General features: G+C 42.3%; 1 protein-coding gene across 1 annotated transcript in view; it reads right to left on the bottom strand.

The window, feature by feature from the left end:
* Nucleotides 1–1,335: 1,335 nt before the first annotated feature.
* Nucleotides 1,336–25,237, bottom strand: part of LOC115079493 (kielin/chordin-like protein) — a 189,244-nt gene continuing 165,342 nt past the window's right edge. The window contains exons 45-55 of the mRNA XM_029583118.1: nucleotides 24,094–24,126; nucleotides 23,767–23,793; nucleotides 20,993–21,022; nucleotides 19,300–19,332; nucleotides 18,974–19,000; nucleotides 10,334–10,366; nucleotides 8,511–8,543; nucleotides 8,185–8,211; nucleotides 3,415–3,447; nucleotides 1,711–1,743; nucleotides 1,336–1,412 (exon numbers count right to left, since the gene is read on the bottom strand). Of these exons, the coding sequence (XP_029438978.1) occupies nucleotides 1,336–1,412; nucleotides 1,711–1,743; nucleotides 3,415–3,447; nucleotides 8,185–8,211; nucleotides 8,511–8,543; nucleotides 10,334–10,366; nucleotides 18,974–19,000; nucleotides 19,300–19,332; nucleotides 20,993–21,022; nucleotides 23,767–23,793; nucleotides 24,094–24,126 (386 nt within the window). The remainder of the gene's footprint in view (nucleotides 1,413–1,710; nucleotides 1,744–3,414; nucleotides 3,448–8,184; nucleotides 8,212–8,510; nucleotides 8,544–10,333; nucleotides 10,367–18,973; nucleotides 19,001–19,299; nucleotides 19,333–20,992; nucleotides 21,023–23,766; nucleotides 23,794–24,093; nucleotides 24,127–25,237) is intronic.

The raw sequence follows: 25,237 nt of genomic DNA, 5'->3' as shown, positions 1-25,237 counted from the left end.
CCTGTTTTCCCAGTTCGTTCCCAGTTTGCCAGCTAAGGGGAAAGGACTTCCAAATCCCCCAACTTTAATAGCCCTCCTTCACTACTATTAGCCCCGAACCTTAAAACCCTGCTGTACTGTGTTGTTTTTTTGTTTAATGACTCTCACACCATCCAAAGCAGAAGTAAAGTTATGGGATGGAGACTCCAGCGCGCACTTTTGTGGATAGTATTTATGCGCCACTTTCAGTATGAAGTCCAGGAGTGTCCATGGAGACCTCGACTAAGCCCCTGACCTGCCCTTGTTTGTTAAAACATTTTAGTGTGTGCAGTAAGCACGTACGCGGATGCCTTTTAAAATCTGCTCAGCAAGTGCTGGCCCGACATATTCGTGAATCTCCCAGATTTGGTGCGTGCTGTGCTTTTAAAATTTACCTTTAAGTGTGCCCATTGAAATTTAAAAGCCGCCAAGATAGGCACATATCGCTAATGTGCAAGCATCTCACTGGAATGTCAAAAGGGGAGGGGAGTGGCGTGGTCTGGGCATAGCATGGGTGTTTTGGGGCGGGGTATGAGTGTGGCCAAGAAATATGCAACATATGTGCCTGAGCGAGCCCAGGTTCACTGCTGCGTATGTTTAATTCTGCTAGGGACAAGGGTAAGTTAAAAAAAAAATAAACTAACCAAGCATCTGTGGTAACTGAGGGGAATGTAAGCTATTCAACCAGGAGGCTTGGGAGGACACAGGTGTTAAATGTACTAACTGGTGGACAAACTGGTGAAACTGGGAATGGCGTGGATGAGCGCCCCTTGTCTAGAGATATATTGTGTTCAGCTACGTACACCTTGCAATGGCACCACAAATTAATTATAGTGGTGCCTCCCTGGATTCTCCCCAGCATCTGCTTTGTACTTTTCCCCCAGCGCTATACTCATTTCCGGTTAATTTCTCACGGAGCAGGAGTGAACTCCGGTTGCATTTGCTCCATCAGTGCTTCCATTGCTAATGATGCCAGCAGATCCATTTTCATGGAATAAAGGAATCGGAAAGGCTTCAATTGCTCGCATTATTTGCAGTTGGGGATGGAGCATAGCAAAAAGTGATAGGGGATTGCAGCAGTTGAGTAAAGTTTTTTATGGAATGAAAACTCCATTGGGATAAGATGGAGCCGGATCTGCTTGGGAGACTTGAGGAACCCCAGAAGATGGGTTATTTTATGTTAGCTCAATTCTTTTAAAGATTCTGCTTCAATAAATATGTTCACTTTGATTTTTCATTTCAAATAATGACAAGAAACCACACAATCAAGATATGAAATAATAGAACAGAAGTGAAAAATCGGCTGAAACTATTTGTTCACACAATCAGAACAGGTGAACAGCAATCTGATGAAGAAAGAAAATTACCTGATTTGGGAGGGCTTGGAGTTGAACCTGATGAAAAGAGAGAGCACAGAGATAAAATTTCAGTCAGACTTTATCCTTATGCAATAATTCAGGACTGCATACCTAATAATGAGGAGATAATTGAGCTTTAGTAAAAATACAGAAATATAAATGTAAATGTTCTGAATTTGTAGCTCCAGTCCTGGTGGTTGTTTATAGAATAATCAGGAAGCTCATGTTTCTGAACATTTAATTGGAAGTAATATTTTAAGTAATCATACTAGGTATTAGCATCTGAACTACATAGAAACAGAGCAAGTGAAAACTTTGCAGAGATAGAAATTACCTGATGTTGTAGTTCCTGATTTGGCAACTGTTGCTATAAAAATCATAGAATTTTTAGGTTATAATTTATAACATAAAATCAGTACGTTTAAACAATTGTGCGGGCACATTTTGATGTGACTGAGCCAGCATGCACCCAGGGACGAGCAATTTTATAACTTGCAAACATATGCGTGCATTTTAGAAAATAGCCTAGGAGTGCACACACGAGTGCCCAATTTTAAAGTAGGCAACCAATTCCCGCTTCTACCATGGAAGTCAGTTTTAAAAAGGGCACGCACCCACACCATTGCCAACTTCACAGATCGCTCATCAATTTGCCCAGTTAAGAGCTAAGTCTCCAAACCCCCCTGGTTTAAAAGCCTGCACTCCCCCTAGTTACCAACAGGGCACTTAAACCCAGCAGAAATGGCTCTTTTTAATTTTAAAGTTGCACTTCTTCCATAGCACACGAAATTTAAGTGATACTGGATCTTGGTTGTGTGCCAGGGCGCTTACATATTTACGTGCACATCTCTCCACCTCCCCCCCCCCACCCCTAAACAAAAAAACCACCCATGCCACTTTTCCAATTGGAGAGAGAAGTGCATGCCGCAGGAGATACGTGTGCATCTGGGCACCTTGTGAAATTCGGTAGGCACGCGCAAGCCCGACTTGTGCAGGCATCTCCTGATTTAAGCTCACTCCTGACTGTTAAAATTCACCTTAAAAATGTATATCCCATCTTTGAAAATATACAGTTTCCAAGCAGAATATGAGGATTTTGGTTAAAACATTAATTTCATTCGTCTTAAATATTGCCATTGGATGTTATCCTAGTATGTAGAAAGGGCACATGTAGTGATATTGTTTCATCAAAAGTTTGAAATCACATTTAAAAATAGAAGGCCTGATTCAATAGCATCTACATGCTTACCACTGAGTTTTTGCATGTGTTAATGTTCTTTTCCCATGTAACTGGGTTTTTCAAAATTGCTACGATCTATGCCATTAATTTGTCAATGGGTTGTACCTGTGTTAAGGGCACTTAACATGGATAAATGGCTTTTAAATATTGCTATCATGGAATGTTACATTTACATGAGAAACTCCTTTGAAAATTCAGCTTCCATTTTATCTGGAGATATAGGGTGTTCTGCTATGTGCACTTGCCATTCACCAAAAAATAAATATCCTGGGCCTCAACAGATTCTGCCCATAATCTTATATACCTTTTCTATTATTTCCTTCTAATACTTCATGGATCAGGAGCAAACCCCCATTGCTTTCGCTCCGCCATTGCTAATGATGCCAGCAGTCTTAAATTCCTGGAAAAGAAAGCATCAGGTTGATCTGCTGGCATTATTTGCAATTAGGGCTAGAGCATAGCAGAAATGATGAGGCCTGCACCAGCCCAGGAAAAGATTTGTCATGAAATGAAGACACCATTAGGGGAAGATGGGAAAGGATCTGCTTGGAGGAGGATAGGAAGAGGCGCAGGAGATAGGGTACTTTGTGGTCAAACATCAATTTGTTTTAATGTTTTACATCAATGAACATGTTCAGTTTGATTTTTCATTTCAAATAAATAAAAGAAAACACACAATCAAAATACGAAGACAGAAACAATAAATAACAGAAGTGGAAACATCAAAATGAAATCATAAAAGTATTTGCTCACACAGTCAGCACAGATTAACAACATCTTATCAAGAGATAAAATTACCTGGTGTGGAAACACTTGTAGTGGTGGGACCTGCTGAAAGCAGAAAGCAGAGATTAATCAACTCTAACCTTACTCTATAATACACCATTGCATTCTTAATAGTGAAGAGATAATTGAGGTTTAGAAAAAGAATTCAGCAATATAAATGGATAGAATCTGAATGTGCAGTTCCGGTACTGGTGGTTGCTCATAGAAAAGTAAGGAAGTTTGTACTGCGGAATATTTATTTGGAAGTCATATTTTAAGTAACCGTATCTAGGTATTAGCACCTGAAGCAGAGTAATAAATAGAAACTGTCTGAAGGAACTCTTGATATGGTACTTGGTGCTGTAAAAATGATAGAATTTTTAGGCTTATAACTTATAAAAATCCCAAAGTATTTCTTATGTTTGAACATATACAATGAATTTTAAAAGGGATGAGCGCGCCAAAATCAGAGATGTGCTTACGTTTTAGTCATGCGTGTGTCTACCTGATTTTAAAAAGGTCCTAGCTGCGCGCACAGCTCCAGATATGCAAATATCTCACTTGGAATGAGAAAGGGACCTGGTGTGAGCAGGGTGTGGGCGGGGCTGGGAATTCTGGGGCAGGGCCAGGAGGGTGCGCGCTCAGTTACGTACATGCCCAGGTCCTGTGCTGCGGAAATTTACTTCTGCTTTGGAGGAGGATAAGTTAAAAAAAAAATCCAAACATCACTGGGGGATTTAATGGATCTGGTGTAACTGGAGGAAATGCAAGCTAAAGAACCGGGGGGGGGGGGGGAGGGGGGTTTGCAGGACCTAGCTCTACGCTGGTGAACTGTGGCACCAGGTGAAAACTGATCATAGCATGGATGTGTGCGCTTTTATAAATTCCCCCAGCTGAGTTTGCACATACACTGATAGGCACGCTGTGCGCTCCCGCTTGCATAACCCGGTGCACACATACTCATGCCTAGGCATTTTTGTAACATATGTGCATACATGCGTGTATGTTAATCAATTGCTGCATCCCTGGGCAAGCGCCGATGCACACGTATATATGTACCTGCCTGCCTGTTTTGAAATAACACTCATACCATTTCCAAGCAGAACATTTCCAAGTAAAACATTGATAAGACAGGCGAAGAAAGAATTTGAAATGAAATTGACCATAGAGGCAAAAACTCATATAAAAACTTTTAAAAATATATCCAAAGCAAGAAACCTGTGAGGGAGTCGGTTGGACCATTAGATGAGAGAGGGGTTAAAGGGGCTCTTAGGGAAGAGAAGGCCATTGCAGAAAGACTAAAATGAATTCTTTGCTTCCGTGTTTACAAATGAGGATGTTGAGGAGATACCAGTTCCGGAGATGGTTTTCAGGGGTGATGAGTCAGACGAACTGAACGAAATCACTGTGAACCTGGAAGATGTAGTAGGCCAGATTGACAAACTAAAGAGTAGCAAATCACCTGGACCGGATGGTATGCATCCTAGGGTTCTGAAGAAACTCAAAAATGAAATTTCTGATCTATTAGTTAAAATTTGTAACCTATCATTAAAATCATCCATTGTACCTGAAGACTGGAGGGTGGCCAATGTAACCCCAATATTTAAAAAAGGCTCCAGGGGCGAACCAGGTAACTATAGACCAGTGAGCCTGACTTCAGTGCCTGGAAAAATAGTGGAAACTATTCTCAAGAACAAAATTGTAAAGCATATAGAAAGACATGATTTAATGGAACATAGTCAACATGGATTTACCCAAGGGAAGTCTTGCCTAACAAATCTGCTTCATTTTTTTGAAGGGGGTTGTTAAAAATGTGGATAAAGGTGAACCGGTAGATGTAGTGTATTTGGATTTTCAGAAGGCGTTTGATAAAGTCCCTCATGAGAGGCTTCTACGAAAACTAAAAAGTCATGGGATAGGAGGCGATGTCCTTCGTGGATTACAAGCTGGTTAAAAGACAGGAAACAGAGAGTAGGATTAAATGGTCAATTTTCTCAGTGGAAAAGGGTAAACAGTGGAGTGTCTCAGGGATCTGTACTTGGACCGGTGCTTTTCAATATATATATATATAAATGATCTCGAAAGGAATACGACGAGTGAGGTTATCAAATTTGCAGATGATATAAAATTATTCAGAGTAGTTAAATCACAAGCAGACTGTGATACATTGCAGGAGGACCTGCGAGACTTGAAGATTGGGCATCCAAATGGCAGATGAAATTTAATGTGGACAAGTGCAAGGTGTTGCATATAGGGAAAAATAACTGTTGCTGTAGTTACACAATGTTAGGTTCCATATTAGGAGCTACCTCCCAGGAAAAAGATCTAGGCATCATAGTGGATAATACTTTAAAATCGTCAGCTCAGTGTGCTGCAGCAGTCAAAAAAGCAAATAGAATGTTAGGAATTATTAGGAAGGGAATGGTTAATAGAAATGAAAATGTCATAATGCCTCTACATCGCTCCATGGTGAGACCACACCTTGAATACTGCGTACAATTCTGGTCGCCACATCTCAAAAAGATATAGTTGCGATGGAGAAGGTACAGAGAAGGCAACCAAAATGATAAAGGGGATGGAACAGCTTCCCTATGAGGAAAGGCTGAAGAGATTAGGGCTGTTCAGCTTGGAGAAGAGACAACTGAGGGGGGATATGATAGAGGTCCTTTATCATGAGAAGTCTTGAACGAGTAGATGTTACTCGGTTATTTTCACTTTCGAATAATGGAAGGACTAGGGGACATTCCATGAAGTTAGCAAGTAGCACATTTAAGACTAATCGGAGAAAATTCTTTTTCACTCAACGCACAATTAAACTCTGGAATTTGTTGCCATAGGATGTGGTTAGTGTAGTTAGTGTAGCTGGGTTCAAAAAGGTTTGGATAAGTTCTTGGAGGAGAAGTCCATTAATGGCTATTAATAAATTTTACTTAGGGAATAGCCACTGCTATTAATTGCATCAGTAGCATGGGATCTTCTTAGTGTTTGGGTAATTGCCAGGTTCTTGTGGCCTGGTTTTGGCTCTGTTGGAAACAGGATGCTGGGCTTGATGGACCCTTGGTCTGACTCAGCATGGCAATTTCTTATGTTCTTATGAAAATGTAGGTAATATTCTTAAACTATTCAGATAGAGGTAGACTTTAAAAGTTCGGCAAGTGCCAAAATCGGGATTAGCGCGTTCAAGTTGGGCTTGGGATTGTAACTTTCAAACAAGTACGCGAGCTCACATCTGCACGAATTTGCCGGCTCGTGCGCAGGGACGAGGCTATTTATAACAGACGCTTATATATATGCAAGTTATAAAATAGGCTGAATGTGCACATAAGTGCACGCGACTATACACACAAATGGCGCTTCTAATAAATAAGATGGGGGGGGGGGTTAAGAGACATGAACACCGATGCAATTGCCTGTTTTCCCAGTTCGTTCCCAGTTTGCCAGCTAAGGGAAAGGCCTTCCAAACCCCCCAACTTTAATAGCCCTCCTTCACTCCTATTAGCCCCGAACCTTAAAACCCTGCTGTACTGTGTAGTTTTTTTTGTTTAATGACTCTCACACCATCCAAAGCAGAAGTAAAGTTATGGGACGGGGACCTCCAGCGCGCACTTTTTTGCATAAGTATTTACCGCCACTTTCAGTGTGAATCAAGGAGTGCCCATGGAAACCTCGACTAAGCCCCTCGACTAAGCCCCTTGACGTGTTGTGAAAACATTTTGTGCGTGCAGTAAGCACGTACGCGGATAACCTTTAAAAATCTGCTCAGCAGTGCGTGCCCCAGACCTAGTCGTGATTCTCCCAGATTTGGTGAGCTGTGCTTTTAAAATTTACCTTTAAGTGTGCCCATTGAAATTTAAAAGCGCCCAAGATAGGCACATATCGCTAATGTGCAGGCCAATCTCACTGGGATGTCCAAAAGGGGAGGGAGTGGCATGGTCTGGGCATAGCATGGGTGTTTGGGGGCAGGGTATGAGTGTGGCCAAGACATTATGCACAGATTTTTCTTATGTGCCTGAGCGCACCCAGGTTCACTGCCGCGTAGTTTAATTCTGCTAGGGACAAGGGTAAGTTAAAAAATAACTACCAAGCATGAGTGGTAACTGGGGGGAATTTAAGCTATTCAACCAGGGAGGCTTGGGAGGACACAGTGTTAACTGTACTAACTAGTAGACAAACTGGTGAACTGGGAAGTGGCGTGGATGAGCGCCCTTGTCTAGAGATATATTGTGTTCAGTTACGTACACGTGCAATGGCAACCACAAATTAATTATATTGCGCCTCCCTGGATTCTCCCAGCATCTGCTTTGTACTTTTTCCCCCAGCGCTATAATCATTTCCTCTTTAATTTCTCACGGAGCAGGAGTGAACTCCGGTTGCATTTGCTCCATCAGTGCTTCCATTGCAAATGATGCCAGCAGATCCATTTTCATGGAATAAAGGAATCGCAAAGGCTTCAATTGCTCGCATTATTTGCAGGTAGGGGATGGAGCATAGCAAAGTGATAGGGGATTGCAGCAGTGGAGTAAAGTTTTTTTATGGAATGAAAACGCCATTGGGATAAGATGGCGCCGGATCTGCTTGGGAGACTTGAGGAGGCCCAGAAGATGGGTTACTTTATGTTAGCTCAATTCTTTTAAAGATTCTGCTTCAATGAATATGTTCATTTGATGTTTCATTTCAAATAAATGACAAGAAACCACACAATCAAGATATGAAATAAATAGAACAGAGTGAAAATCAAGCTGAAACTATTTGTTCACACAATCAGAACAGGTGAACAACAATCTGATGAAGAAAGAAAATTACCTGATTTGGGAGGGCTTGGAGTTGAACCTGATGAACGAAAGAGCACAGAGTTAAAATTTCAGTCAGACTTTATGCTTCTGCTAAAATTCAGGATTGCTTACCTAAGAACGAGGAGATAATTGAGCTTTAGTAAAAATTCAGAAATATAAATGTAAATATTCTGAATTTGTAGTTCCAGTCCTGGTGGTTGTTTATAGAAAAATCAGGAAGCTCATATTTCGGAACATTTAATTGGAAGTAATATTTTAAGTAATCATACCTAGGTATTAGCATCTGAACTACATAGAAACAGAGCAAGTGAAATCTTTTGCAGAGATAGAAATTACCTGATGTTGTAGTTCCTGATTTGGCAACTGTTGCTATAAAAATAATAGAATTTTTAGGTTATAATTTATAACATAGTCAGTAACGTTTAAACCACATATTTGTGAGGCAAGACTTGGCTTGGGTAAAGCCATGCTGACTTTGTTCCATTAAACCATGTCTTTCTATATGTTCTGTGATTTTGATGTTTAGAACACTTTCCACTATTTTTCCTGGCACTGAAGTCAGACTAACCGGTCTGTAGTTTCCCGGATCACCCCTGGAGCCCATTTTAACTATTGGGGTTACATTTGCTATCCTTCAGTCTTCAGGTACAATGGATGATTTTAATGATAGGTTACAAATTTTTACTAATATGTCTGAAATTTCATTTTTTTAGTTCCTTTAGAAACTCTAGGGGTGTATAGCATCGGTCCAGGTGATTTTACTACTCTTCAGTTTGTCAATCAGGTCTACCACATCTTCTAGGTTCACCGTGATTTGATTCAGTCCATCTGAATCATTACCATGAAAACATTCTCCATTACAGGTACCTCCCCAACATCCTCTTCAGTAAACACCGAAGCAAAGAAATCATTTAATCTTCCGTGATGGCCTTATCATCTCTATAGTGCCCCTTAACCCCCTCGATATCTAACGGTCCAACTGACTCCCTCACAGGCTTTCTGCTTCGGTATACTTAAAAAAGGTTTTTACTGTGAGTTTTTGGCTTTCTAGGCCAACTCTTTTCAAATTCTCTCTTAGCTTGTCTTATCAATGTCTTACATTTAACTTGCCAACGTTTATGCTTACCTATTTTCTTCTGTAGGATCCTTCTTCCAATTTTTGAATGAAGATCTTTTGGCTAAAATAGCTTTTTTCACCTCCCCTTTTAACCATGCCGGTAATCGTTTTGCCTTCTTTCACCTTTCTTAATGTGTGGAATACATCTGGACTGTGCTTCTAGAATGGTTTTTTTTTTTAACATTGACCATGCCTCTTGGACATTTTTTACTCTGTAGCTGCTCCTTTCAGTTTTTTTCTAACAATTTTTCTCATTTTTCTCAAAGTTTCCTCTTTGAAAGTTTCAGCACGAGAGCCTTGGATTTGCCACTGTTCATTTTCCAGTCTATTAAATCAAATGTGATCATATGGCTTGATCATATGGCTTTTAAATAATTGCTATATGGAATGTTACATTTACAAGAGAAACTTCCTTGATAAAATTCAGCTTCCTTTTATCTGGAGATATAGGGTGTTGTTCTGCTTGTGCACTTGCCATTTCACCCAAAAAATAAATATCCTGGGCCTCAACAGATACTGCCCATAATCTTATATCCCTTTTCCTATTATTTCCTTCTAATATTCATGGATCAGGAGCAAATCTCCAGTGCTTTTGCCTCGCCATTGCTAATGTTGCCAGCAGACTTAAATTCCTGGAAAAGAAAGAAAGACCAGGTTTGATCTGCTGGCATTATTTGCAATTAGGGCTAGAGCATAGCAGAAATGATGAGGCCTGCACCAGCCCAGGAACAGATTTGTCATGAAATGAAGACACCATTAGGGGAAGATGGGAAAGGATATCTGCTTGGAGAATAGGAAGAAGCCCAGGAGAGATAGGGTACTTTGTGGTGTGAAACTTCAATTTGTTTTAATGTTTTACATCAATGAAACATGGTTCAGTTTGATTTTTCATTTCAAATAAATAAAAGGAAAACACACAATCAAAATACCGAAGACAGAAACAATAAATAACAGAAAGTGGAAACATCAAATGAAATCATAAAGGCCTTTACTCACACAGTCAGCACAGATTAACAAAAATCTTATCAAGAGATAAAATTACCTGATGTGGAAACACTTGTAGTGCTTGGACCTGCTGAAAGCAGAAAAGCAGAGATTATCAACTCTAACCTTACTCTATAATAAACCATTGCATTCTTAATAGTGAAGAGATAATTGAGGTTTAGAAAAAGAATTCAGCAATATAAATGAAAAGAATCTGAATGTGTAGTTTCCGGTACTGGTGGTTGCTCATAGAAAAGTAAGGAAGTTTGTACTGCGGAAATATTTATTTGAAAACATATTTTAAGTAACCGTATCTAGGTATTAGCAACTGAAGCAGAGTAATAAATAGAAACTGTCTGAAGGAACTCTGATATGGTACTTGGAGCTGTAAAAATGATAGAATTTTTAGCTTATAACTTATAAAAATCCCAAAGTATTTCCTATGTTTGAACATATACAGATGAATTTTAAAAGGGATGGGCTCGTCAAAAATCAGAGATGTGCTTGCTTTTTAGTCATGCGTGTGTCTACCTCATTTTAAAAAAGGTCCTAGCTGCACGCCCAGCTCCAGATATGCAAATATCTCACTTGGAAGGAGAAAGGGCCCTGGTGTGAGCAGGGTGTGGGCGGGGCCTGGGTATTCTGGGGCAGGGCCAGGAGGTATGCGCTTAGTGACGTATATGCCTGTGCACATGCCCAGGTCCTGTGCTATGGAAATTTACTTCTGCTAGGGAGGGAGGATAAGTTAAAAAAAAAATTCAGCATCACTGGGGGGTTTATGGGTCTGGTGTAACTGGAGGAAATGCAGGCTAAAGAACCAGGGGGGTTTGCAGGACCTCTACGGTTGGGTGAGCTGGGGGCACACCGGGTGAAACTGGTCATAGCGTGGGATGCGCGCCTTTTATAAATTCCCCCAGCTGAGTTGCACATACACTGATAGGCGCGGCTGTGCGCTCCCGCTTTGCATAACCCAGTGCACACATACTCACGACTAGTCATTTTTATAACATATGTGCATCCGTGCGTCTATGTTAATCAAGTGCTGCATCCCTGGGCATGCACCGATGCACACGTAATATATGTACCTGCGTGCCTGTTTTTGAAATAACACTCATACCATTTCCAAGCAGAATATGAACAGTTGGGTAATATTCTTAAACTATTCAGATAGAGGTAGACTTTAAAAAGTTGGCAAGTGCCAAAATCGGGATTAGCACATTCAAGTTGGGCTTGGGATTGTAACTTTCAAACAAGTACCGAGCTCACATCTGCACGCATTTGCCGGCACATGCGCAGGGGACGTGGATATTTTATAACAGACGCGCGTATATATATGCACGTTATAAAACAGGCTGAATGCGCACATAAGTGCAACGCGACTATGCACACAAATAGCTCTACTAATAAATAAGTGGGGGGGGGGGGAGTTAAGAGACATGAACACCGATGCAATTGCCTGTTTTCCCAGTTTGTTCCCAGTTTGCCAGTTAAGGGAAAGGCCTTCCAAACCACCCCAACTTTAATAGCCCTCCTTCACTCCTATTAACCCTGAACCTTAAAACCCTGCTGTACTGTGTAGTTTTTTTGTTTAATGACTCTCACACCATCCAAAGCAGAAGTAAAGTTATGGGACAGAGACTCCAGCGCGCACTTTTGTGGCTAAGTATTTATGCGCCACTTTCAGTGTGAAGTCCAGGAGTGCCCATGGAGACCTCGACTAAGCCCCTGACCTGCCTTGTTTGTGAACACATTTGTGTGTGTGCAGTAAGCACGTACGCAGATACCTTTTAAAATCTGCTCAGCAAGTGCTGGCCCGACATATTCGTGAATCTCCCAGCTTTGGTGCATGCTGTGCTTTCAAAATTTACCTGTAAGTGTGCCCATTGAAATTTAAAGCTGACAAGATAGGCACATATCACTAATGGGCAGGCATGTCAAAAGTGGAGGGGAGTGGCATGGTCTGGGCATAGCATGGGTGTTTGGGGGACGGGTATGAGTGTGGCCAAGAAATATGCACAAATCTACTTATGTGCCTGAGCGCACCCAGGTCCACTGCTAGGGACCAAGGGTAAGTTAAAAATAAACTAAACCAAGCCTCTGTGGTAACTGGGGGGAATGTAAGCTATTCAACCAGGAGGTTTGGGAGGACACAGGTGTTAACTGTACTAACTGGTGGACAAACTGGTGAAACTGGGAATGGCGTGGATGAGCGCCCCTTGTCTAGAGATATATTGTGTTCAGCTACGTACACTTGCAATGGCACCACAAATTAATTATATTGTGCCTCCCTGGATTCTCCCCAGCATCTGCTTTGTACTTTTTCCCCCAGCGCTATACTCATTTCCGCTTAATTTCTCACGGAGCAGGAGTGAACTCCGGTTGCATTTGCTCCATCAGTGCTTCCATTGCTAATGATGCCAGCAGATCCATTTTCATGGAATAAAGGAATCGCAAAGATTCAAATGCTCGCATTATTTGCAGTTGGGGATGGAGCATAGCAGAAGTGATAGGGGATTGCAGCAGTTGAGTAAAGTTTTTTTATGGAATGAAAACTCCATTGGGATAAGATGGAGCCGGATCTGTTTGGGAGACTTGAGGAGGCCCAGAAGATGGGTTACTTTATGTTAGCTCAATTCTTTAAAGATTCTGATTCAATGAATATGTTCACTTTGATTTTTCATTTCAAATAAATGACAAGAAACCACACAATCAAGATATGAAAAGCAAAATTGCTTACCTTGTAATAGGTGTTATCACAGGACAGCAGGATGTAGTCCTCACATATGGGTGACATCGGGAATGGAGCCCTATGTACGGAAAAACTTCTCTAAAAGTTTCCATGAAACTTTTGACTGGCACCAGAGTGCCTACTGAGCATGCCCAGCATGCCATGATATTCCCTGCCACAGGGGTCTCCCTTCAGTCTTGTTTTGTAGCAATTAGCATTAGCCAAAAATAAAATAATAAAACGTATCGGACCCAACTCCGCGGGGTGGCGGGTGGGTTTCGTGAGGACTACATCCTGCTGTCCTGGGATAACACCTATTACAAGGTAAGCAATTTTGCTTTATCCCAGGACAAGCAGGATGCTAGTCCTCACATATGGGTGATTAGCAAGCTAGAGGCTGAGTCATTTTGTAGTGAAGCAACAATGAAGTATTGTTGATGAAATGAATCAGCCGAAGATCACAGCAGGTTGGATATAGAAGGAGTTGGGATTATACTGGAAACAAGTTCTTTAAGACGGATTGTCCATAGGCCGAATCTTGTCTTCCTTCTTTGTCTAAACAGTAGTGAGCTGTAAAAGTGTGAAGAGAACTCCATGTTGCTGCTTTACAAATGTCCAGAATAGGCACAGAGCGAAGGTGTGCTACTGAAGTTGACATTGCTCTGACTGAGTGTGCTTTTACTCGCCCTTGAAGAGTAAGGCCTGCTTTTTCATAACAAAATTGTATGCAATCTGCTAGCCAGTTTGACAGAGTATGCTTACCCACTGCTTTACCTGGTTTGTTTGGATCATAGGAAACAAACAGCTGACTGGATTTCCTTTGGGCTGTTGTGCGGTTTAAATAGAAGGATAACGCACGCTTACAGTCCAAAGTGTGTAAGGCTCTTTCACCCTGATGGGAATGCGGCCTAGGAAAGAATGTTGGTAAAACTATTGATTGGTTCAAGTGAAATTCCGTGACTACCTTAGGAAGGAATTTTGGATGTGTACGGAGGACTACCCTGTCATGTAGGAACTTTGTAAAAGGTTCGTATGTGACTAGCGCTTGTAGTTCGCTGACCCTTCTAGCTGATGTAATGGCTATGAGAAATACCATTTTCCAAGTAAGGTATTTAAGGTCACAGGTATTTATGGGTTCAAATGGAGAACGCATAAGCCTAGTTAATACTACGTTCAGGTCCCATTGTATGCTTGGGGAATGAACTGGAGGTTTAATGTGAGTTAGGCCTCTCATGAATTTACTGACGAGAGGCTGTGTGGAGATAGGTGCATCTCCCAGCTTGTTATGGTAAGCTGAGATTGCACTTAAGTGTACCCTTACAGATGACGTCTTAAGACCAGAGTCTGAGAGATGGTAAAGGTAATCTAGTAGCGAGGTAGTGGGGCAAGTGAAAGGATCTAAATCTTTCTGAGTGCACCACAAAGTAAACTGTTTCCATTTGTAGGAATAATTCTTTCTAGTGGAAGGTTTACGTGCAGCTATAAGTACTTGAGATATAGAGGATGGAAGGTTGAGAGGCTGTAAGATCAAGCTTTCAACATCCATGCTGTCAGGGACAGGGATTGAAGGTTGGGATGGCGCAACTGACCCTGTTCCTGAGTTATGAGATTGGGAGCTACTCCCAGGCAAACTGGATCCCTGACTGAGATATCTAGCAGTGTGGGGAACCATACCTGTCGAGGCCAATATGGGGCTATGAGTATCATAGTCCCCTTGTCCTGTTGTAGTTTCACTAGTGTTTTGGTTATGAGTGGTATCGGTGGATACGCGTATAAAAGGCCTGAATTCCAATGGCGAGCAAATGCGTCCTTTGGTAGGCTGTTCTGCTGTCGGAGTAGAGAGCAGTAATTGTTCACTTTGTAGTTGAGATGGGATGCAAAGAGATCTATCGTCGGTTGACCCCAGCGTTGGATGATCTTGGATGCTATTGCTGGATCCAAGGACCATTCGTGCGGTTGGAACTGGCGACTGAGGCGATCTGCTACTATGTTGTGGATGCCTGCTAGGTAAGTGGCCCGAAAAAGAATTGAGTGTGTCAGGGCCCAGTCCCAAATCTGTGCTGCTTCTTGACAAAGGAGATAAGAACCTGTCCCCCCTTGTTTGTTGATGTACCACATGGCTACTGTGTTGTCCGTTTGGATCAGAACAGTCTTGTGTGATGGGCAGTCCTTGAACGCATGCAGCGCATAGCGTATAGCTCGAAGCTCCAGGAAGTTTATTTGAAAAGAGGCTTCGAGCTTCGTCCACTTGCCCTGTGTCTTTAGATGACCGATGTGTGCTCCCCACCCTAAGGTGGATGCATCTGTAGTCAAAGTTACTTGTGGAACTGGTTGCTGGAAAGGTAGGCCTTTGAGCAGGTTGTTCATTGATGTCCACCAGATGAGTGCAGATCTGAGCTCTGGTGTGATATGAATGGGAGTGGAAATTGGTTGAGTGGCTTGTATCCACTGTGCTTTGAGTGTCCATTGCAGTAGTCGCATGGTCAATCTGGCCATGGGAGTTACGTGAACTGTGGAAGCCATGTGCCCTAGAAGAATGAGGCACTGGTGAGCTGTTACCTGGAATTGGTTTCGAAGAGTGTGAGTCAAGAGGACAAGTGTTTGAGCACGGTCTCTTGGAAGAAAAGCTTTTGCCATTGCAGTATTAGCTCTGCACCTATGAACTGTATAAGATGAGTTGATGACAGATGGGATTTCTGGTAGTTGATGAGAAATCCCAAGGAGTGAAGCACATGGATAGTGAGCTTGAGAGAAGTGAGAGTTCCTTCTTTTGATTGACTCTTGATGAGCCAATCGTCCAGATAAGGGAACACGTGCACTCTTTGTTTGTGGAGGTGTGCCACTGCTACAGCCATGCACTTTGTGAATATTCATGGGGCTGCTGCAAGGCCGAATGGCAGCACTTTGTATTGAAAATGTTGATTCTTTACCAGAAATCGCAGGTACTGGCGATGAGGAGGAAAGATGGGAATGTGAGCATAGGCATCTTGAAGATACAGAGAGCAGAACCAATCTCCCCTTTGAAGAAGAGGTAGAATGGTGCCTAAGGATACCATCCTGAATTTTTCTTTTTTGAGAAATTTGTTGAGATTTCTGAGGTCTAGAATGGGTCGAAGGCCTCCTGTTTTCTTTGGAATGAGGAAATATCGGAGTAGAATCCTCTGCCCTTTTGAGGTCCAGGAACTGGTTCTATGGCCCTGGCTCTCAGAAGGGTGGATAATTCTGTTTGAAGAATCATGGAATGTTGATTTACTGTCCAAGATGGAATTGGTGGGTTTTCTTTTGGAACAATAAGAAAATCTAGTCTGTAACCGTGAGCTGTGATGGATAACAACCACTGGTCGGTGGTGATGGAGGCCCAAATGCTTTGGAAATGTGTTACTCGACCCCCTACTGGTAAATGTGGGAACGGGTTGATAAGGCTGCTGCTCTCTGGGTTGTTTCAGAAACCAGATGTAGTGGCAGTTTGTGGTGGTGGTTGTGCCCTTGGAGGCCTCTGCCTAGGTTGTTGGCGTTGAGGTGGACGGGCTGCTCTGGGTCTATTTGCTGGGGGATAATACCTGCGTGGACGGTAGTAAGGACGTCTGGTATCACGCTTTGGAACCCTTCTTGTGGAAGGCTGAGTATCCTGTGGTAGTAAGGATAATTGCTTTAGGGTTTCTGTGTGGTCTTTCATAGTCGCCACAGCTTCCTTTACCTTCTCCCCAAAAAGGTTGTCCCCCAAGCAAGGAAGATCAGCCAAGAATTCTTGCACCTCTGGATGGAGATCAGAGGCCTTTAGCCATGCCCATCTGCGTGCAGCTATGCCTGAAGCAGAAAGTCTTGCTGCAGTCTCGAAGCAGTCATAAGTGGCTCTGACCTCGTGTTTTCCTGATTCGAGGCCTTTATGGATGACATTTTGGAATGGCTCTTGATACTGCTCAGGGAGAGAAAGAGCTAGGTCTTGAACCTGCTTCCAGAGGTTCCTTTGATATTGGTTCATATATAGCTGGTATGATGTTATCTTGGATACCAGCATGGAACCCTGAAAAACTTTGCGTCCTAGGTTATCCAAAAATCTACTTTCCTTCCCAGGTGGTGTAGATGAATGTGATTTCAGTCGCTTCGCCTTTTTCTGGGCGGATTCTACGACGACTGACTGGTGCGGCAACTGTGATTTTTGAAAACCTGGAATAGGTTGTACCAAATAAGTTGCCTCTGATCTTTTGTTGACTGCTGCAACTGATCCTGGGTGTTCCCATATTCTGTCCTGAAGGTCTTGAAACACTTCATGAACAGGTACTGCCAACATTTCCTTAGGAGGATCTACAAATTGTAGAACCTCCAAGGTTTTCTGCCTTGCATCCACCTCTGTTTGTAGTTGAAAGGGGATGATATCAGCCATATCCCTTACAAAATTTCTAAAGGAAAGGTCCTCAGGAGGTGACTTCCTGTGGTCGTCAGGTGGAAAGGGTTCTGAAAATATATCTGCATCTGATGAATATTCGGAACTGGTGTCAGTAGCCACCTCCTGTGGAGCGTGAGGAGTGACTGGTATTATGGAAGGTGCTTTAGGCCTTGCTGGTAACAGAGGAGAATGAGGCCTTGGAGGTCTTGGTACTCCAGAGGGGCCTGGAATAGGCTCTTCTGGTGTTTTATTTGAAAGGATATCCAGCAGAGTGTCCAATTTAGTGATAAAAGGATGGAGCATCGAGACATCCTCCACTGGCATCGGTGTAGTCATCGGTGGCACCGGTGAGGGTACCGGGGTAGGCATCGGGAGCGGTTCCCGTGGCATCGTTGGTGCCGGCGGCTTCAAGGGTGATGGTTCTCCCAGCATCGGAATCGGCATCGATGGAAGTGTCGGTGGCTGTGGCGGAATCGCATCGCGCAGAGCCTGGTGCACCGCTTGACGTATGTATGAGTCAAGTTCCACTCTCATAGCTGTGATACCAGAGCAGCTATGGAGGGAGGCGGTGATGGCGATGCCGATACCCCCTCAGAGCCCTGAGGGGGTACGGAACCTGGCACCGATATCGGTGGGGATCGCCCTGGATCAGTAGGCCTCGAAGCCTCCGCACTCGTCCGAGGTATTTTTGCGGGTGAGGCCGTACCTGTCGATGGGTCTTCGGTCATCGGTGCTTGGCATCGTCGATGCCGGTGTCGATGTTTTTCCTTCTGTTTTTCACTCCCAGAAGTGGATGCCTTCGATGATATTGACGGGGAAGGCGTGGAAGCGTCTCCAGCCTCCGGACGACTTTTCTTCAGTAGGACCTGACGAACGGATCCTGATGGCGATGACTGAATGGAAGTCGATGCCTTCGGAAGCAACTGTATATTAAACAATTGCTCCATTTTCTCAGCTCGGAGACGAAGGCCTTTTGAGGTCATCTCCGCACATAAATTACACGATTTTATGTTGTGATCTTTGCCTAGGCAAAGAACACATTCCAAGTGCGGGTCGGTTATCGACATATTCCGCGCACAGTTCGGGCATTTTTTGAACCCGGAGGCCATGTTGCCGGACAGCCGTCGACGGCGATGACCAAAAAATCTCGGTACTGGCCAGAAACCGAAGGGAAAAAAAGTTACCGCGGTGTTATCGAAAGGAAACCCTTGCGGTGGGATTAATTTTTTTTCCGAAAAAGATAAACTTTTTTAAGGTGGTGAATTCACCTCAGGACTCCAATAATACCGCGATGCTAAGTGCTTCGCGGAAAAAGAAGACTGAAGGGAGACCCCTGTGGCAGGGAATATCATGGCATGCTGGGCATGCTCAGTAGGCACTCTGGTGCCAGTCAAAAGTTTCATGGAAACTTTTAGAGAAGTTTTTCCGTACATAGGGCTCCATTACCGATGTCACCCATATGTGAGGACTAGCATCCTGCTTGTCCTGGGATAATAAATAGAACAGAAGTGAAAAATCAGTGAAACTATTTGTTCACACAATCAGAACAGGTGAACAACAATCTGATGAAGAAAGAAAATTACCTGATTTGGGAGGGCTTGGAGTTGAACCTGATGAAAAGAGAGAGCACAGAGATAAAATTTCAGTCAGACTTTATCCTTATGCTATAATTCAGAATTGCATACCTAACAATGAGGAGATAATTGAGCTTTAGTAAAAATACAGAAATATAAATGTAAATGTTCTGAATTTGTAGTTCCAGTCCTGGTGGCTGTTTATAGAAAAATCAGGAAGCTCCTGTTTCTGAACATTTAATTGGAAGTAATATTTAAGTAATCATACCTAGGTATTAGCATCTGAACTACATAGAAACAGAGCAAGTGAAAACTTTTGCAGAGATAGAAATTACCTGATGTTGTAGTTCCTGATTTGGCAACTGTTGCTATAAAAATCATAGAATTTTTAGGTTATAATTTATAACATAAAGTCAGTAACGTTTAAACAATTGTGCGGGCACATTTTGGTGTGTCTGAGCCAGCATGCAGCCAGGGACGCAGCAATTTTATAACTTGCAAACATATGCGTGCATTTTAGAAAATAGCCTTGGCGTGCACACACGAGTGCCCAATTTTATATGGGCACCCAATTCCTGCTTCTACCATGGAAGTCAGATTTTAAAAAGGGCACGCACCCACACCATTGCCAACTTCTCAGATCGCCCATCAATTTGCCCAGTTAAGAGCTAAGTCCTTTAAACCCCACTGGTATAAAAGCCTGCACTCCCTCTAGTTACCACAGAGCACTTAAACCCAGCAGAAATGGCTTTTTTTAATTTTAAAGTTGCACTTCTTCCATACACACGAAAATTTAAGTGATACTGGATCTTGGTTTTGTGCCAGTGTGCGTACATATTTACGTGCACATCTCTCCCCCCCCCCCCAAAAAAAAAACCCCACCCATGCCACTTTTCCAATTGGAGAGAGAAGTGCATGCCGCAGGAGATACGTGTGCATCTGGGCACCTTGTGAAATTCGGTAGGCATGGGCAAGCCCAACTTGTGCAGGCATCTCCTGATTTTAGCTCACTCCTGACTGTTAAAATTCACCTTAAAATGTATATCCCATCTTTGGAAATATACAGTTTCCAAGGAGAATATGAAGATTTTGGTTAAAACATTATTTCATTCGTCTTAATATTGCCATTGGATGTTATCCTAGTATGAAGAAAGGGCACATGTAGTGATATTGTTTCATCAAAGTTTGAAATCACATTTAAAAATAGAAGGCCTGATTCAATAGCATCTACATGCTTACCACTGAGTTTTTGCATGTGTTAATGTACTTTTAACATGGTACTGGATTTTTCAAAATTGCTACGATCTATGCCATTAATTTGTCAATGGGTTGTACCTGTGCTAAGTGCACTTAACATGGATACATGGCTTTTAAATATTACTATCATGGAATGTTACATTTACATGCACAACTCCTTTGAAAATTCAGCTTCCATTTTATCTGGAGATATAGGGTGTTCTACTATGTGCACTTGCCATTTCACCAAAAAATAAATATCCTGGGCCACAACAGATTCTGCCCATAATCTTATATCCCTTTTCCTATTATTTCCTTCTAATATTTCATGGATCAGGAGCAAACCCCCATTGCTTTCGCTCCGCCATTGCTAATAATGCCAGCAGACTTAAATTCCTGGAAAAGAAAGCACCAGGTTGATCTGCTGGCATTATTTGCAATTAGGGCTACAACATAGCAGAAATGATGAGGCCTGCACCAGCCCAGGAAAGATTTGTCATGAAATGAAGACACCATTAGGGGAAGATGGGAAAGGATCTGCTTGGAGGAATAGGAAGAGGCCCAGGAGATAGGGTACTTTGTGGTTAAACTTCAATTTGTTTTAATGTTTTACATCAATGAACATGTTCAGTTTGATTTTTCATTTCAAATAAATAAAAAGAAAACACACAATCAAAATATGAAGACAGAAACAATAAATAACAGAAGTGGAAACATCAAATGAAATCATAAAAGTATTTGCTCTCACAGTCAGCACAGATTAACAACAATCTTATCAAGAGATAAAATTACCTGGTGTGGAAACACTTGTAGTGGTTGGACCTGCTGAAAGCAGAAAGCTGAGATTAATCAACTCTAACCTTACTCTATAATTCACCATTGCATTCTTAATAGTGAAGAGATAATTCAGGTTTAGAAAAAGAATTCAGCAATATAAATGGAAAGAATCTGAATGCGTAGTTCCAGTACTGGTGGTTGCTCATAGAAAAGTAAGGAAGTTTGTACTGCGGAATATTTATTTGGAAGTCATATTTTAAGTAACCGTATCTAGGTATTAGCACCTGAAGCAGAGTAATAAATAGAAACTGTCTGAAGAAACTCCTGATATGGTACTTGGTGCTGTAAAAATGATAGAATTTTTAGCTTATAACTTATAAAAATCCCAAAGTGTTTCCTATGTATGAACATATACAGATGAATTTTAAAAGGGATGCGCTCGTCAACATCAGAGATGTGCTTACTTTTTAGTAATGCGTGTGTCTACCTGATTTAAAAAGGTCCTAGCTGCACGCACAGCTCCAGATATGCAAATATCTCACTTGGAACGAGAAAGGGCCCTGGCGTGAGCATGGAGTGGGCGGGGCCTAGCTATTCTGGGGCAGGGCCAGGAGGTGTGCGCTCAGTTACATATATGCCTGTGCACATGCCCAGGTCCTGTGCTGCGGACATTTACTTCTGCTAAGGAGGAGGTTAAGTTAAAAAAAAATCCAAACATCACTGGGGGTTTATGGGTCTGGGGTAACAGGAGGAAATGCAGGCTAAAGAACCAGGGGGGGGGGGGGTTTGCAGGACCTCTACACTGGGTGAACTGGTGGGCACCGGGTGAAACTGGTCATAGCATGGATGTGTGCCTTTTATAAAATTCCCCCAGTTGAGTTGCACATACACTGATAGGCGCGGCTGTGCGCTCCCGCTTGCATAATCCGGTGCACATATACTCACGACTAGTCATTTTTATAACATATGTGCATACGTGCGTCTATGTTAATCAATTGCTGCATCCCTGGGCATGCGCCGATGCACACGTATATATGTACCCTCGTGCCTGTTTTGAAATAACACTCATACCATTCCCAAGCAGAATATGAAAATTTGGTAATATTCTTAAACTATTCAGATAGAGGTAGACTTTAAAAGTTCGGCAAGTGCCAAAATCGGGATTAGCACATTCAAGTTGGGCTTGGGATTGTAACTTTCAAACAAGTACACGAGCTCACATCTGCACACATTTGCCGGCACATGCGCAGGGACGCGGATATTTTATAACAGACGCGTATATATATGCACGTTATAAAACAGGCTGAATGCGCACATAAGTGCACGCGACTATGCACACAAATGGCGCTACTAATAAATAAGTGTGTGGGGGGGGGAGGAGTTAAGAGACATGAACACAGATGCATTTGCCTGTTTTCCCAGTTCGTTCCCAGTTTGCCAGCTAAGGGAAAGGACTTCCAAATCCCCCAACTTTAATAGCCCTCCTTCACTACTATTAGCCCCGAACCTTAAAACCCTGCTGTACTGTGTTGTTTTTTTGTTTAATGACTCTCACACCATCCAAAGCAGAAGTAAAGTTATGGGATGGAGACTCCAGCGCGCACTTTTGTGGATAAGTATTTATGCGCCACTTTCAGTATGAAGTCCAGGAGTGTCCATGGAGACCTCGACTAAGCCCCTGACCTGCCCTTGTTTGTTAAAACATTTTAGTGTGTGCAGTAAGCACGTACGCGGATGCCTTTTAAAATCTGCTCAGCAAGTGCTGGCCCGACATATTCGTGAATCTCCCAGATTTGGTGCGTGCTGTGCTTTTAAAATTTACCTTTAAGTGTGCCCATTGAAATTTAAAAGCCGCCAAGATAGGCACATATCGCTAATGTGCAAGCATCTCACTGGAATGTCAAAAGGGGAGGGGAGTGGCGTGGTCTGGGCATAGCATGGGTGTTTTGGGGCGGGGTATGAGTGTGGCCAAGAAATATGCACATATGTGCCTGAGCGAGCCCAGGTTCACTGCTGCGTAGGTTTAATTCTGCTAGGGACAAGGGTAAGTTAAAAAATAAACTAACCAAGCATCTGTGGTAACTGAGGGGAATGTAAGCTATTCAACCAGGAGGCTTGGGAGGACACAGGTGTTAAATGTACTAACTGGTGGACAAACTGGTGAAACTGGGAATGGCGTGGATGAGCGCCCCTTGTCTAGAGATATATTGTGTTCAGCTACGTACACTTGCAATGGCACCACAAATTAATTATATTGTGCCTCCCTGGATTCTCCCCAGCATCTGCTTTGTACTTTTTCCCCCAGCGCTATACTCATTTCCGGTTAATTTCTCACGGAGCAGGAGTGAACTCCGGTTGCATTTGCTCCATCAGTGCTTCCATTGCTAATGATGCCAGCAGATCCATTTTCATGGAATAAAGGAATCGGAAAGGCTTCAATTGCTCGCATTATTTGCAGTTGGGGATGGAGCATAGCAAAAGTGATAGGGGATTGCAGCAGTTGAGTAAAGTTTTTTATGGAATGAAAACTCCATTGGGATAAGATGGAGCCGGATCTGCTTGGGAGACTTGAGGAACCCCAGAAGATGGGTTATTTTATGTTAGCTCAATTCTTTTAAAGATTCTGCTTCAATAAATATGTTCACTTTGATTTTTCATTTCAAATAAATGACAAGAAACCACACAATCAAGATATGAAATAAATAGAACAGAAGTGAAAAATCGGCTGAAACTATTTGTTCACACAATCAGAACAGGTGAACAGCAATCTGATGAAGAAAGAAAATTACCTGATTTGGGAGGGCTTGGAGTTGAACCTGATGAAAAGAGAGAGCACAGAGATAAAATTTCAGTCAGACTTTATCCTTATGCAATAATTCAGGACTGCATACCTAATAATGAGGAGATAATTGAGCTTTAGTAAAAATACAGAAATATAAATGTAAATGTTCTGAATTTGTAGCTCCAGTCCTGGTGGTTGTTTATAGAATAATCAGGAAGCTCATGTTTCTGAACATTTAATTGGAAGTAATATTTTAAGTAATCATACCTAGGTATTAGCATCTGAACTACATAGAAACAGAGCAAGTGAAAACTTTTGCAGAGATAGAAATTACCTGATGTTGTAGTTCCTGATTTGGCAACTGTTGCTATAAAAATCATAGAATTTTTAGGTTATAATTTATAACATAAAATCAGTAACGTTTAAACAATTGTGCGGGCACATTTTGATGTGACTGAGCCAGCATGCACCCAGGGACGCAGCAATTTTATAACTTGCAAACATATGCGTGCATTTTAGAAAATAGCCTAGGAGTGCACACACGAGTGCCCAATTTTAAGTAGGCAACCAATTCCCGCTTCTACCATGGAAGTCAGTTTTTAAAAAGGGCACGCACCCACACCATTGCCAACTTCACAGATCGCTCATCAATTTGCCCAGTTAAGAGCTAAGTCCTCCAAACCCCCCTGGTTTAAAAGCCTGCACTCCCCCTAGTTACCACAGGGCACTTAAACCCAGCAGAAATGGCTCTTTTTAATTTTAAAGTTGCACTTCTTCCATAGCACACGAAAATTTAAGTGATACTGGATCTTGGTTGTGTGCCAGGGCGCTTACATATTTACGTGCACATCTCTCCACCTCCCCCCCCCCACCCCTAAACAAAAAAACCACCCATGCCACTTTTCCAATTGGAGAGAGAAGTGCATGCCGCAGGAGATACGTGTGCATCTGGGCACCTTGTGAAATTCGGTAGGCACGCGCAAGCCCGACTTGTGCAGGCATCTCCTGATTTAAGCTCACTCCTGACTGTTAAAATTCACCTTAAAATGTATATCCCATCTTTGAAAATATACAGTTTCCAAGCAGAATATGAGGATTTTGGTTAAAACATTATTTCATTCGTCTTAATATTGCCATTGGATGTTATCCTAGTATGTAGAAAGGGCACATGTAGTGATATTGTTTCATCAAAGTTTGAAATCACATTTAAAAATAGAAGGCCTGATTCAATAGCATCTACATGCTTACCACTGAGTTTTTGCATGTGTTAATGTTCTTTTCCCATGTAACTGGGTTTTTCAAAATTGCTACGATCTATGCCATTAATTTGTCAATGGGTTGTACCTGTGTTAAGGGCACTTAACATGGATAAATGGCTTTTAAATATTGCTATCATGGAATGTTACATTTACATGAGAAACTCCTTTGAAAATTCAGCTTCCATTTTATCTGGAGATATAGGGTGTTCTGCTATGTGC

Source organism: Rhinatrema bivittatum, chromosome 17, assembly GCF_901001135.1.
Source record: "Rhinatrema bivittatum chromosome 17, aRhiBiv1.1, whole genome shotgun sequence".
Lineage (NCBI taxonomy): Eukaryota > Metazoa > Chordata > Amphibia > Gymnophiona > Rhinatrematidae > Rhinatrema > Rhinatrema bivittatum.
The sequence above is the reverse complement of the archived record's forward strand: the minus strand, read 5'-3'. Positions and strand labels throughout refer to the sequence as shown.